General features: G+C 51.9%; 1 protein-coding gene across 1 annotated transcript; it reads left to right on the top strand.

Moving 5' to 3' along the window:
* The first annotated feature begins 3,890 nt into the window (after window positions 1–3,890).
* On the top strand, window positions 3,891–13,436 carry AP2S1 (adaptor related protein complex 2 subunit sigma 1). Its single transcript, XM_054588494.1, has 5 exons — window positions 3,891–4,011; window positions 6,969–7,118; window positions 12,219–12,332; window positions 12,807–12,866; window positions 13,062–13,436. Exons 1-5 carry the CDS (start codon window positions 4,009–4,011, stop codon window positions 13,161–13,163), a joined length of 429 nt encoding a protein of 142 aa, XP_054444469.1. The 5' UTR covers window positions 3,891–4,008; the 3' UTR covers window positions 13,164–13,436.
* Window positions 13,437–15,804: the final 2,368 nt, after the last annotated feature.

Below are 15,804 nucleotides of genomic sequence, written 5' to 3'. Positions count from 1 at the left end.
AAGTTTTCATAAAGTTTAATTTAGTTTTTCTTTTGTTGCTTATGCTTTTAGAATCATGTAAATCATATAACTTTTTTTCTTTTTTGCCCTGGCTGGTGTGGCTCAGTGGATTGAGTGCCTGCCTGTGAAACCAGAGGTCACTGGTTCAATTCCCAGTCAGAGCACATGCCCGGGTAGTGGGCCAGGTCTCCAGTTGGGTGTGTGCGAGAGGCAACTGATCACACACTGATGTTTCTCTCCCTCTCTTCCTCCCTTCCCCTCTCTCTAAAAATAAATAAATAGAATATTAAAAACATAAATAAATCATATAACTTTTGAAAAGAAAAGCATAACAGACATTAGCCAAATGATCAAACTCAACATCACCAAGGATGAGACAAATTAACATCCCATGCCTCTCGCGGGAGGCTCTGAGAAGGATATAGCATCCCTTTTGTGATATTCCTGACAGAAGGTGTCAAACCCGGATATAACTGTGAGGAAATGTCAGGCAAACCCAAATGAAGGGACATTTTGCAAAATAACTGGTGTGGGCTCTTTAAAAACATGAATGTCTTGAAATACGGACAAGACAAATGACATGACAATTAAATGCAACCTGTGACCCTGGATTGGATTCTGGAACAGAAAAATATTTAAGGGATATCGCTGAGCTGATCAGGGATATTTTAATATGGACCTACGTTAGATCATAGTGTAGAATTAATATTAAATTTCCTGAATGTGACCATCATATTGCGTCGATGGTGGAGACATCCTTGTTCTTAAGATGAATACGTTGAAGCATGAAGCCTTTTGGGATGAAGTGGCACAATCTCTGCAACTCACTTAGAAATGGTTCAAATAAACATATATATCAAATATGTATATATAGAAAGAGAATAAATGTGATAGGATGCCAGCCATTAGCAAATCTAAGATGAGTAATATATCGGAGTTCATTGAGCAATATCAAATTTGTAGATATAAACATTTTCTGTATAAAAAGCTGGAGAGATAAATAAAAAGAAAAATCAAACGATGCAAAGTGTAGGTATCGCTCTGCATCTCCCTTTGTTTCTCCAACAGCACATCTCAGGGATCACCCAGATCAGTGCACAGAGACCTCTCTCATTCATCTTAACTACTGCACCAGATTTTGTTCTGTGACTGAATATGGACGAGTTGACTTTTGCCCTCTTGATGCATATTTTCTCTTTTCTAACATTTCCCAATGACAAGCATGCTATAATGACATTGCAAAAGGGACACTGTGTCCAGGGTCCATACTAAAGTACTGGGACTGGTCCTTTCTGTCTACATCTGTGGGATGTCACCTTAGACTCCTAACCACCCAGGCCGTGATTGATTCCTAGGGGCAGAGAAAGCGTCTGTTTGCCTGCTTGAGCACTCTGTCCCCCAACACACGAATCACTGCTTGGTTAATTTAATTTTTTAAATCTTCACCCGAGGACATTTTTTCATTGTTTTTAGAAAGAGAGGAAGGGAGAGAGAGAAACATTGATGCAGGAGAGAAGCATCAGTCCATTGTCTCCCACACTCACCCAGAGTGGAGATCAAACCCACAACTTAGGTATGTGCCCTGTCTGGGAATTGAACCCTCAGCCTTTCGGTTATGGGACAAGGCTCCAACCAAGTGAGCTGCGCTGGCCAGACTCTGCCCGATTAATTTACACTTACCTTCTTTCCCTTAGTCTTCACCTAGGCCAGGGGCCTTGCTATAAGCAATTGTGGTAGCCAGCCTTCAAGATGAACCACAATGATCTATACCTGGTGTTCATGTCCTCTCCTACGTTAGACAGAGCTGATCTGTGTACCAATAAGATATTGTGGAAATGACAGGGTGTTACTTTTGAGGCAAGGTCATAAAAGGCATTGCACCTTCTTCCTTGCCCTTCATTCGATCATTCACTCTGAGGGAAACAGCTGCCATGCGAGGACACTTGCATGTCTTTGGAGTGGCCCCGCTGGTGAGGAACTGAGGCCTTCAAATAGCCAGCATTAATCAACCAACCCTATTGAGTGAGCAACTCCATGAGAGACTAAGCGAGAGCCACCCAGCAAAGCTGCTCCCACATTCCTGACCCACAGGAACTGTGTGAAATAAAAAATGTCAATTGTTGTTTACCAAGTAACTTTTTTATCTGCATAATGTCTTTAACTATTTCCCCTGAATGCTGTCTGGGGTGGGGAGAGTACCTGTCTTCCTGTTCATTCGTTTATTCAGGATATGTTTCTTGAACACCAGACTGGTGCCAGGCGCTAAGCTAAGCACTGGAGATCAGGGCTGGGACTAATGTGAAGCAAGCAAGGTGCCCAGAGAAGAAACTTCAAGGATGTGCCCATGTTTAGACTCACGCAAGGGCTCAATCAGAACCTAAGTGTGAGTGCCTTTTAAAATTTTCCACCCTGGACATCTTACTTACCTTATCCTGGTCCCAACCCTACTGGAGACTGAGTAGTGCACAGGACAGAAATGACCACTGACCTCTTTTTGTCATTGCAATTATTCAATAGTTTTGTGTTCGTCCTTCTGCCAATGCTACACTTTAAATTTACATTATTCTAGGATATGCTTTGCTTTTATTAGGACAAGTCTCCCCTCAGTTTCAACAGTAATAGCTTTGTTAGGTGCTTCCATGTGCCACATCATATTCTAGGTAGCGTGGATACAGTTGATAAACAACATGCCTACCCTCAAGAGCTTACCACCTAATGGGAGATCTCAACCACACACATGCACCAAAGTCATTACAAGTTGTAATAAAGGCTATAAAAAAGTGAACTAACTTTTTAATTTTGGGGGTAGGGGAATTTAGGGAATAGCGGAGGGAAACTTTGTTTGTAGGGTCCTCTAAACAGGGTCTGCGAAGGTGGCGTTTAAACTAAAGGAAGAAAAAAAGTCAGCCTTAGAATGAACCCGAGAAGGCCTTTCAAGGAAGAGCAAGCCCAAAGGCACGAGGCGGGAAAGCCCTTGGCCTATTAGAGTAGCTTAAAGAAGACAGTGTTCCTCTAGATAGGAAGTAAGATCAGCATTACCTGATATATGTTAGCGATGAACATTTATGATGTTAACTAATATTTATTGAGCCCTTACAATGTATCAAGCACTGTGGTAGGTACTTCTGAAACTCATCCAAGTTTTAAAGCGATCATACCGAGGTGACCCCTTTATCTCTCATAATTTACAGACGAAATTAAGAGAAGCTGTTGGCCCAAAGTCACACAACTAGGAAATGCAACGGCAAGATTTGCACGCAATTCTAGCGTCCAAATTCACAGTGGTAAACTACTCTCCGTCTCCCACACGGAAACATTCAACGTATTTTAAACAAAGAACAGAAAGACAGTTACATTTCAGCCCTAGCTGGTGTGGCTCAGTGGGTTGACCCCAACCTGCGAACCAAACGCTCGCAGAATCGATTCCCAGTCAGGACACATGCCTGGGTTGCAGGCCAGATCCCCAGTGGGGGCACTGAGAGGCAACCACGCATTGCTGCTTCTCTTCCTGTCTTTCTCTCTCCCTCCCTCTCTGTCTAAAAATATATAAATAAAATCTTTAAAAAAGACCGTTGCATTTCTCCCTACTATTCCAGCCCCCAGCCCGCAGTTTTTAGTTAAAACTACTATTCCCAGCATGCCCTTCTCACCTTGGAGGCGGGGCTACTAGAACTACATTTTCCAGAATGCGACGCTCACCTTGTTGGCTGCCAAGCATTTCGGGAATTGTAGTCCCCCCCGCCCCCAACTGCTAGCACGCCTGTCCGTGTAGTGGAAAACGGACAGTCAGTCAGCACGTTGGGAAGGACCGCCTCTTCACCCCAGCTTGTCATCCAGACGCGCAAACCCATTCTTGGGACTACAATTCCCAGCGGGCTGTGCGCGAGAGGGCAAGAGGATTTTTCTGCCGGAAGTCCGCTCTAGCCCTGGGTCCCCGATCTGCTTGCAGAGCCGGAGCCGCCCAGTCGCCGAGGGACCAGGGCAGCTGGGGTCCGGACGGGGGTCGCCATGGTAACGGGGGCGCGCTCACGTTGGGGACTGAAGGAGGGTGGGTCCACGTGCAGAAAGGAGGCTCGGTCGCGTACTGACAAGGGCCCCCATCGTCGTGCGATAGTCTGGGCCGGGCGCGGGCTCTCGGCATTGGGGCCGATCAAAGGCCGGGAACCGGGGAACTGAACAGTGATTCTAGGCTCGGGGGTACTTCGGGGATCCGAAGGCTAGGGGTCGTTGGAGATCAGGTGGCAAGGGGAGAGGTCTGTGCGAGTGGGAGACGCTGGAGATGACTGAGGGATTTTGAAACAGGGAGGCAATTGGCGAGGGAATATCTTGGAGGTAGGAAGAAGGAATTGGAGGTGGGGAGGGCGATTCCCAGGAAGACGGCCCTCTGGGAGTGTGGCAGGAGCGTGGGAGAAGAATGAGTGACCTCGGGATGGAAGAGAAGGGGTCTCTAGAGGCAGGAAGCTGGCACTGCAGGCAAAGAGGGGGTGTTAAAAACGGGCGGGATACTGCTGAGGAGGGACTGGGAAGTGGAGACGGGAAGTGGACCGCCGTAGGGAATGGGCCCTCAGAGTCGGGGAAAGTGTGCTGCCAGGGGATGTGCTGCAAGGGAAAGAAGGCTTGTAGGTAGGGAATGGATACTAGAAATGAATGGGGTGCAATGTAACAGATCTTTCCATGGGGGGAGATAAGTTGGGGGATTGGAGTAGGTGTGGAAGTGAGAGATGGATGGGGCTTTTGGAGCAAGGACTCGGCCTCGGATTTGGCACCCGATCCCCGGGATGGGCCTTTGGATCATAAGAAAGGATTCTTTGGGCAGGGAGCTGGGAAAAGAGATGAATGGGGGTGGGTGTCAGAACAGCTCTCCCTCAATTCTGTAGGTTTGCTTCTAGCTCTCCTTTCTGAATGCCCCATACATTTCCTGCTCTCTGTGTCAAGCCACAGCTTGCCTGGTGTGGGTCCACCCCACCCTGACCCAGGCCCATTTCCTTTCTGCTCCAACCCCTGCCCTGCTAGGAAGTGGTTTTCTCTGGCTCAGCAGAAGGGGTTCTTGGAAGGAGAGTGTAATATCCTGTTCCCAGCCAGCTTGCTTGGTTAGGCAAGGGGGGGCGGACATGTGGAGAAGGAGGCTTAGGAAAGAGAGTAGACGGTCCTGAAAGGGTAGAGGCTCCCACAAGGCAGGGTAAGGTGGTTAAGAGCCAAGTCATTGGATTCCCAGCTCTGCTTGCTGGCTGTGAGGCTCTTTTCTCTGAGCTTCGGTTTCTTCATCTCTAAAATGGGCATAGACATGCCTGCCTCAAGCAGAACCGGGCCCAAAGGCAGGCTTCCTACCTGGATGAGCATGGGCCATGGTTTTCTCAGTCAAATGATGATGAATTACAATACTACTAAGAACTAATACTTACATTTCACTTAATATGTGCTAGTCACTGCACTACAACCCTTATGTTTACTAACCTATGCAACAGTCTTATAAGGGAGGGACTCTCATTATGTCCATTATACAGAAGGAGAAACTAAGGCCCAGAGAAGTTAAGTGACCTGCCCATGGACGCACAGCAAGCAGTGCCAGGATCCATTTGGACTCTAGAGTTTGTGTTCTTAGCCATTGGGTCAAATGCCCCTCGGTCATAATAAGAGTTAATTTTATTGAACGTTCGGTATGTAATAGGCACTCTGCTAAGCACTCATTCAGTTTTCGTAGTAGCCCTATGATAGTTGACCTGGCATTTCAGAATCAAAAAAACCCCCAAATTTCTAGCCATCACCGATGATAATTGTGGCTGACCCAGAGTACATAATCGGAGCCAGGCACTGTTCGGGGTGCTTCTCATATGCTGTTTACTCCTCATCGCACCTGTATGTGGCCCTATTTACTAGGTGGATAAGCTAAGGCACCAAGCAGTTAAGTCACTTAAGAAGTGACAGGTGCTTTGGAAAATAGCTTAGCAGTTCCTGAAAAAGTTAGATATAGAGTTACCATATGACCCAGCAATTCCACTTCTAGGTATCTGTCCCACAGAAATGAAAACGTATGTTCACGTAAAAACTTATACATCAATGTTCATAGCAGCGTTATTCATAATCACCAAAAAATATAAACAACCCGAGTGGCCATCCACTGATGAATGGATAAGCAGAATGAGGTCTATCCATAATATGGAATGTTATTTAGCCGTAAAAAGAAATGAAGTATTGATCCATGCTGCAATGTGGATGGACTTTGAAAACATCATGCTGCATGAAAGAAGCCAGATACAGCTCACGCACTGTATGATTCCACTGATATGAAATGTCCAGAACAGGCAAATCCATGAGACAGAAAGACTAGTTGTTGCTGAGGGCTCAGGTGGGGGAAGTGACTGCTAATAGGTGGGGGATGGTGGTGACCTTTGCACAATTGTATCAATATACTAAAAACCATTGAACTGTATATGTTTTGGGTGTCTTTATGGTATGTGAATTATACCACAATTTTTAAAAATTAATAAGTAAAAAGAAGCTGGCATTGCCAGGACTCATACCAAAGAAGTGTGAAACTCAGGCACTTATTGAATGCCTGCTATGTGCCAGCCACTGAACTATTTTAATAAACTTATTTAACCTGCAGAACAGCCTGATAAGATGGATCTTCTAAGGCAACTTGTTTTGCCAGGGTGCGAGATGGACACTTGGGGAGGCAGATCTTTTGTCCAAGGTCAGGAAGGCAAGAGGTGGAGAACCTTGACTCGGGGCCCTGGAGTTCCAAGTTGGCTGCTCTGTGAAGGAGGGATCGCTCTACAGGGGTGTGGGAGGGACCCAGGACTGAGCCTGTGGCCATGCTGGCCTGGCTGGGCGCTAGGGGAAGGCAGCCAGCGGGGACGCCTGGACCTTATCTCCCCAGCAGTGATGGGCGGGGCTGGTGAGTGCAGAGCAATGGCCCTCCCTCCCTCCCTGCCCCTCTCACTTCCTCCTCCTTTTGCTGCCCTCAGATCCGCTTCATCCTCATCCAGAACAGGGCAGGCAAGACGCGCCTGGCCAAGTGGTACATGCAGTTTGATGATGATGAGAAACAGAAATTGATCGAGGAGGTGCACGCCGTGGTCACTGTCCGAGATGCCAAGCACACCAACTTTGTGGAGGTGACGGATCCCTGCCCCCTCACCCCCACAGGCTGCCCTGCCTCCTGGCAACCCCCCTTCCCAGCCTCCTGCCCAGCCTCTGCTTGCAGTAGCGCCTCGGACCCTCCTTCCTTCCCACGTTCATGCATTCATTCACTCACCCAGCACGCTTCTGGCTTGCTGTCTTCCTTTTTTTGAGTACTTTGCAGTATGAAAATTTTCAGACATACAGACCAGCACAGTAAGGGAAAAGCTGATTGAAGATTCATGCCCCCACTACCCATATTTAATCAGTATTAATAGTTTTCCTTTTTGCTCTTTTTCTCTTTTGGGGGGGCCGAAGAATTTTTGAGGTATTTTTTATTTAGTTTTTTCATTGCTTTTAGAGAGAGAGAGAGGGAGAGAGGGAGAGAGATAGAGAGGAACATTGACTGGTTTCCTTCTTGTATGTGCCTCGACCGGGGATTGAACCTGCAACCTGGGTTTGTGCCCTAAAGAGGAACCGAACCTGCTACCTGTTGGTCTATGGGATGATGCTCCAACCAGTTGAGCCACACTGGCCAGGGCCTTTGGGTGCCTTTAAAGAGTCACTATAAAATGTTTAAACACCCAAAACTATACAGAATACTGTAATGAACCATCCCTTACAGTAGCATTTGAAATTAAGTTATAGTCAACATGATATTTCAGGATGTATCTTGGAAAATAAAGGCCTTTCTGTACATTACCACAATTTTTTTTTAATCCTCACCTGAAGATATGTTTGTTGATTTTAGAGAGAGAGAAAGGGAGATAGAGAGAGAAACATCAATGTGAGAGAGAAACATTGATTGCTTGCCTCCCGTACACACCCTGACTGGGGATGGAACCCACAGCCTAGGTGTGTGCCCTGACTGGGAATCGAACCTGCAGACTTTTGGTGTACAGGGCAATGCTTCAACCAACTGAGCCACCTGGCCAGAGCACATTGCCACAATATTATTAGCAGACCTGATAAAATTCGTCATCCTTCTTTAATATTACTCTATCACGCCATGAATATTTAAATTTCCCTTACATTGTCAATGCTGAGTGTCCAAAGCCAGTTGGGGGTGTCGCCTTGCTTTGGTTACTGTGTCTCTTTGGTCTCTTCATCAAGAGGTCTCCATCTTTAATTCCCATGGTGTTAGCCATGGTGTTCAAGAGACCAGGCTGATTGTCCAAAAAATATTTACCGAGAGCCTGCTGTGTGCCAGGCGCTGTTCTAGGCGCTGGGGTTCCTGCAGCGGATGTAACGGACACAGCCGAGTCCCCACCCTCAGACAGCTGACGGTAGAGATACGCTGCGTCAGGTGGGCGCAGGGGCCTGGGGAGCATAAGGCAGCAGCTGTGGGGGCAGACGTGCTGTGGTGTGTGCCCTGGGGTTGGAATGCAGCTTTGAGTGGCTTGATCAGAAAATCCTCATTGAAGAGGTGACATTTGAGCCAAGACTGGAAGGAACTGAAGGGGTGAAAAGACATGCTATCTGAGAGAGGAACATTCCAAGCCAAGGGAACTGGAAACACACCGACTGAGGACACACCGGGGCATGCCTGCAATGGCAGGAAGGCCAGCCCGTCTGAGGGAGCAAAGGGCAGGGAGGAGGCGAAGACAAGGACGTAACGGGCAGATGGCGCAGGGCCTTGTGGGCTGTGGGAGGACTTGGGTGCTGTGGGAGTGAGGTGGCAGCCACAGACGGTTTTGAGCCGAAGAGGGCCTTGGGCCGACCCAGGGATCCCTCTACAGGGGGCAAAAGCAGAAGGAGCAGAGAGACCACAGCAGGTGACAGCTGTGGTCCAGGTGACAGCCGCTGGTGACTGGAACGGGCATGGAAGCAGCAGGGGTGGCGAGAAGACTTGAAGGGAGAGCCAAGGATTTGATGTGGAGTGTAAGAGAAAGCAGAGCCACTGGAAGGAGGCACCGTCATTTTTTGAGACAGGACAAGCTTCAGAAAGAGCAGGTGGAGGTGAAATCAGGAGTGAGGTGTCTGCCTGTCCCCATTCCAGCAGAGACATCCGAGACAGGAGGCAAGTTGGAGCTCAGGGAGAGGGTTGGGCAGGATATGGCATCGCAGAAGGTTCTGGGCAACTACAGCCATGGGACTCACCAGGGGGTGAGGACAGACAGAGGTGAGCGAAGGCGAGGCAAGGGCACAGCCCAAGGCGGGAGAGGAGGAGGGAAGCCAGCGGAGCTGGGGGTCGCAGCAGCCGAGGGGAAAGTGTGTCCAGAAGGAGCACAGGGACTGGCCTCTGGCGGCGGCCAGTGAAGGTCACTGGCGGCCTTGTCGAGAGCAGGTAGGTCCAGGAGAGGAGGAGCAGGGACATCGGGGGTGCCACGCCTGGGCGCCCGATGCCAGTACGGGGCCGGGCCCCACGCTGAATGCTGGGACAGCGGGACTCCAGGAGGCCTGAGGAGGCAGGAGCGGCCAGAGAGGCCGGCTGGTCAGAGGGACACAAGGGGCTTGACCCTCAGATCTTAGGCTCCTCCCGATCCAGACCCACCCGCTCATTTGCCCATTCATGCACCCATTTACCAACCACCCCCTACGTGCCTCCTTTGTAGCCAGCCCTGAGCTCAGCTCACAGTGGGGACGGAGACAGCCCAGTGAGGGACACAGGCCTGTCTCCAGGCAGTGACAGCCCAGAATGGGCCGGGCTAGGACGGAGCAGGCTGACAGGAGCAGGGCACCTGACCCAGCCGGGGGGTCAGGGAGGGCTTCCTGTAGGAGGAGGTGCAGTGGAGGGTGAGAGAATCGATCCTTCCCCCAACAAACTGGGGCAAATCACAAGGGGGAGACATTAAATAACGTCTCTCTTATGAGACTGAGGTCTTCCTGGAGGAAGACACTTGTGAGGGGGAACAAAGAGACAAATAGCCAGCCAGAAGGCTCAGCCGTCCAAACTTTCTTCCTCTTGTGTATTCATCAATGCACATTCTTTGGCCCGTGTGTTAGTTCCCTGTTCCTGCTGTAACAGATCACCACAAACTCAGTGGTGTAAAATGATATAAACTAGTCCTACAGTTCTTGAGGTCAGGTGTCCAAAATGGGTGAGCAGGGCTGGCTGGCTCCCGGAGGCTCCACGGGAGAAGGCGTTCCCTTGCCTTGTCCGGCTCTGCGAGGCTGCCTGGGTTCCTCAGCTCACCGCTCCTTCTTGGTCTTCAGAGCCAGCAGCGCAGCACCTTAAAACCTCTCTCTTGCTTCACACTCCCCGCCTCCCCCTTTCCCTTGTAACGACCCTTGTGATTGCACTGGGCCCCTTCAGACGTCCCGGGTCGTCTCTCCACCTCAAGATCCTTGGCTTACTCTCATCTACAAAGTCCCTTTCACCACGTGACATCATGGAAAAGTTCACAGCTTCCTAGGGTTAGGATGTGGGTTTCCCTGAGGGTGGGGGAACGGGGACTTCATTCTGTGCCCTGAAGCATCTCGTCAGTGTCCAGGGCGGTGCTGGATAGTGCTGGGGACACAGTGGTGGCAGCCGTAGCCTTCCCCGTTGGGGCTCACTGTCCATGGGGAGACAGACCTCTCTCTAGACAGTGTCACCTGGAGTGGTCAGGGCTGGGACAGGGCCCGTGGCCGAAGGAGTTCAGAGAGGAGCGCGCCCCAGCCGGAGGGGGAGAGACTTATCTGAGTAGGTAGCAGAAGGTGTGTGGGTGGAGGGCGGACCCCTGGGAACCTGGAGGCCCAATTCGCAGAGGGGGGGGAAGGAGTGAGGAAGCGTCAGCAGGAAAGGGAGGGTCTCAGGGAGCAGGGAGTGCTGCTCAGGGTCAGGTCCTACGGAGGACACACCAGCTGTGACAGTCACTTGGGAATGTCTCCAGATAAAGTTTTCCTGCCGCCGGGCCTGCAGAGCAGGAGTCTTCAACTATTTGATCACAATCTATATCTGTTTAAAAAAAGAAGGAGAGCTCTGACCCATGTAGCTCAGGGGATGTGCATTGTCCCGCAAACCCAAAGGTCACTGGTTCAGTTCCCAGCCGGGGGTCAGGGCACAGGCCAGGGTTGCGGGCCACGTGCCAGGTTGGGGGGCATGTGAGAGGCAACTGATCAATGTATTTCTCTCACATCAGTGTTTCTCTCCCTCTCTTTCTCCCTCCCTTCCCCTCTCTCTAAAAATAAATAAAATCTTTTTTTCCTTAAAAAGCAAAGTATGCACCCTGATAAATGCTTATTAATCCGTGAACTATGTGCAGGCATTACTGTAATGACGTTAGAAATGAACAAAAGGATCAACTGGAAAAAAACAGAAATCAAGGACTAGTGTTGGCCTTCGCAGTTGCTGCCAGGTGGCGCCACCCGCTACCCAACCGGCAGCTGCAGGTTCCCGGTGGTGGCCCATGGCTTTGTGCTTTGCGGTGCAGTTTGTGTATCTGTGACTATACCTGCCTATCTCCCTATCTGCTTACACACACGTAAAATTAGAGTCTGCGTCCCCCACCCGTGCGTATGTATTCCTGGGTCGTGTGTGCGTTACTGTAGTTATATCACAGTTCAGTTAAGGGCAAGGCTGGGATGGCCGTGACTACAAGGGGTGACTCTGCTGCCCAGCACAGAGGCTGCCCCGTGACCGGTGCTCCCGTGGGCGTTGGTGGAATGAATGAATGGCTTGGTTCTGGGCTAAGGAGCCTGACTCTCTTCAGAGGCGATAGGAAGCCACGAAAAGGTGGGATGGGTGCTGCGGGACACGCTAGGCTCTCTCGGTCCTGGGCTTTTGTCCAAGCTGTTCCCTCTGCCTGGAACATTCCTGCCTGCAGGAATTCCATTCCTGGTCATCCTCTAGATCTCAGGTCAGGTGCCCCCTCCTCTCGGAAACCCTATGGCTCCCAGGCTGAGGGAGCTGCCCCCTCCCCTAGGCCCCCCGAGACCCAGCCCTGCCCTCTCTGGGGATGTCTGAGGATGAATCTCTCACCACTGGACTTTGAGCCCCAGGAGGAGAGGGCCAGGCTGGTCTTGGTCATCACTGTGTCCCCAGCACAGGGCCAGACACAGAACAGGGCGTCAGGGACCATGAGAGGCATGAAGAGTTAAATGTTTTGTCCCCACTCTGCCTAGCACGAGGGTCCTGGGCACGCCCCGTCCCTGACAACCTCTCTGCCCCGCAGTTCCGGAACTTTAAGATCATTTACCGACGCTATGCCGGCCTCTACTTCTGCATCTGTGTGGACGTCAATGACAACAACCTGGCCTACCTGGAGGCCATCCACAACTTCGTGGAGGTGCGTGCGCGGGCGGCGGGCGGGCTGCCCCGACGGCCTCTGGCCCAGGGAGCCGGCCCTGGTCTCCTCTCACGGCGAGGGCGGACCCTCCTCAGACTCCCCCAGCGGCGGCCGCTCTGTCTCTCCCCACCCGCCTCACCGCTTCTTTTTGTCTCTCCTTGTTTCTGCACCGGCCCACGATCGCCTTTATGCCACCATCTGTCTGTCCCTCTCTGCCCGCGCGATTCTCTTCTTTCTCCCGCAGCCTCCGTCTGCCTTTTTGCCACCTTTTTGTCATCATCTGATTGATCTTTGTGCTTGTTTCTCCTTGTTTCTCACCATCTCTGTCTCTGTCCCCCCTGCCCCCCCGGTCTCTCCCTCTCCTTTCCCTCCCCACCTGGGCCTCTGCCATCCCTGTCTGATGACCTGTGTTCCTGTCTGTGTGTGTCTTTCTCTCTCCCTGCCCATCTCTCACCGTCTCTCTTCCCCTCCCAGGTCTTAAACGAATATTTCCACAATGTCTGTGAACTGGACCTGGTGTTCAACTTCTACAAGGTGGGCTCCCGGGGAGGACAAGGCTGTACGAGACAAGGGGGGTTGGGGGAGCGCACAACCCCGGGGCCTCCTCCGCGCTTCTGCTGGTGCCCACGGCCTGGCTCTCAGCCTCGGAGCCCCCAGCTCGCAGGTTCAGACCGGCTCCCTGGGCCTCTCTGCTCACACCAGGTTCTCTCATTACCTCCCTTCACTCAGGTTTACACGGTCGTGGACGAGATGTTCCTGGCCGGTGAGATCCGAGAGACCAGCCAGACGAAGGTGCTGAAGCAGCTGCTGATGCTGCAGTCCCTGGAGTGAGAGCGGGCAGCGGTCCCTCCGCCCCGGCCTCCCCGGACTCGCCCGCCCGCTTCCCCGTTCCAGGCCTGGGGCCCACCCAGCAGCCCCCTCCCCCAGCTGCCCAGGAGGAAGGCACCCAGCTGGGTCTGAGCCATGAGGGAGGAGACTGCACCCCACTGCCTCTGGGCCCCAGCTGCAGGCAGAGGCCACCTTGCGTGTTTTGAGTAACTGTGTCGTCGTCGTGTGATGCTGTGAATGTGCGTGAGTGGAGCCCCCAATAAACCTGTGGTCCCCACCCGGCCTCGTGTCCGTTCTCCTTGGGAGCCACGGGCGCTCGGGACTCCCCGACAGTGGTGCAACGGCTAGTCAGTCAGCAGACACTCCTCGCTGTGCTGAGAGAGGCCCACTCACACCTGCTCCTGCCCACAGCGGGCTCCCAAGCCTGGAAGGGTGGCAGGTTTAGAAACCAAGCATGTGCTACTAAAACAGTAATATTCATAGCCAACACTTAATAGCCCTGAGTAGTGCCCAGGCGTTGTTCTAAGCATTGACATGTCTTAACTTAATCCTCATAAACTATGAGGAGGGGATGGTTAGCATCCCCGTTTTTCAGATGAGCTCAGGAAGGTTCAGATTTGCCCACGGTCACAGGGCTAGTTGGTGGCTGAGCCACATTTGTTCTGAGCTAGTTCTGAGCCCAGGCAGGTGGCCCTAGCATCCTCGGGGGGGTTTTTTTGTTTTGTTTTTGTGGGATTTTTTTTTACCACTAGACTGGACAGTTGTTGCAAGGGCGGGCACTGAGCCTTGTGTTTAGTGGCTTCTGGCAATGGCACTGCTGGCACCCGTGGTGGGACAATTCTTCCTCGTGATGGACTGTCCCAGGCACGGCCAGACTGTCAGCCTCCTGGCCCCTGTGATGAGAAAACACCCTCGGCGTGTCTGGTGCCCTCTGGTGGCAATGCCCCTCCCCCATGCCCACCGAGACCAGAGTGACGGCTGCCAGCCCCACCCACGACCGTGACCGGCGTCCTTGGCAGGCGGAGAACAACCGCAGGCACGTCATGGCAGCTCTTACTGGTGTTGCCCAGCCTCCCCGTGTCTCCCGGCGCAGCCACGTGCACGCAGGGAAGCTTTGGGTAAGTCGCTTCACCTCTCCTGCCGCAGCCTCTTCGTCTGGACCATGGGCTGATAGCGTTTACCGCACAGGGTGTGCGTGGGGATTAAATGAGTCTATTGTGGGAAAGTTCAGGGTAGTGAGCACACCTTCGCTGGACAGACATTAAGTGCCTGCTGTGTGCACAGCCTCATGAGAGACACTGGAGACGTCTGCGGAGCTGGACAAGGAGCCCCAGCTCGGACGATCGTTATTTTGCACGTGGGAGCCGAGGCTGTGAGGGGCAATTCCTTTATAAAGATGATCAAGGTGTTTGTTCTCATTGCTGCTGTGCAAACTCCCACAAACTCAGTGGCTTGAAGCAGCAGGGCTTTGAGACCGACCGCTCGTGGAGGGATGAGGGTAGGGGAGGCTCCAGGCTGAGGCCTGGGTCTGCAGCCTGGTGATAAGTGGGAGCTGAGGTTGAGGCCCTTCCTTAGATGGGCCCCGGGGAAGAGCAGGTTTGAGGAATATGCTGAGGCGATTAGGGCACAGGGACTGTATTAGTTTCCTGTAGCTGCTGTAACAAGTGACCACACGCTGGGTGGCTTGAAAGAAACGGGTTCCCTCCCGGGCCTGGAGGTTGAAGTCTGAAATCAAGGTGTGGGCAGGGATGTGCTGCCCCTGAAGGCTCCAGGGGAGGATCCTTCCCTGCTTCTTCCAGCTTCTTGTGGCTCCTGACGTTGCCGGGCCTGTGGCTGCGTCACTCCAATCTCCATGCCCGCCTTCACATGGCCATTTCTTCTATGTCTGCATCTTCTCTTCTGTGTTCTGTAGGGACACTTGCCTTTGGATTTAGGGCCCACCGGGATAATCTAGGATGATCTCACCTCAAAATCCTTAACTTAATTACATCTGCAAAGACCATTTTTTTTTCCAAATAAGGTCATGTTCCAAGCTCCAGGACCTGGACGTATCTTTTTTAGGGGCTACCATCAACTCACTAATGGGAGTGTGAGCCATCGGTCAGCCAGGAAATGCAATCAAGAGGCCCTTGGACATGTGGGCCCGAGGCTCAGAGAGGGAAGAACACAAGGAGCATTCACTTATTTGCATACGTAACAAGGGTTTCTTGGGCACCTACTCGGTGGCAGGCACTGTTTTAGTACCAGGGGACACAGAGTGAGCAGGAGAAATCCCTGCCCTCAGGGAGCTCGCATTTTCCTGAGGGTGAGGAGGCAATTACAAGTCCATGCCCAGCATGACAGGACGTGAGGAGGGGGCTATGGAGCCAAAGCTGAGCGAGAGGGAGGGGGGCCTGGCAGAGGGCACTGCTGTTCTGGATGGATGGTCGGGAAAGCCTCTCTGGAGGAGGTGACATTGAGCTGAAACTGAAGGAGGCGAGAGAAAGAACCATGGGGACTTTTAGAGGGAGAGTATCCCGAGCAGCAGGGACAGGAAGTGCAAAGGTCCTGAGGCAGATCACACAAGGCTGCTACTCACCCCGGCCGGGTGGCTCCGTTGGTTAGAGCATCGTCCTGACTGACCAAGGTTGTGGGTTCGATCCTG

The sequence above is a fragment of the Pteronotus mesoamericanus genome, unplaced genomic scaffold (assembly GCF_021234165.1).
Source record: "Pteronotus mesoamericanus isolate MK-2021 breed Mesoamerican mustached bat unplaced genomic scaffold, CSHL_Meso_final scaffold_137, whole genome shotgun sequence".
NCBI classification, from domain to species: Eukaryota; Metazoa; Chordata; class Mammalia; order Chiroptera; family Mormoopidae; genus Pteronotus; species Pteronotus mesoamericanus.
The sequence above is the reverse complement of the archived record's forward strand: the minus strand, read 5'-3'. Positions and strand labels throughout refer to the sequence as shown.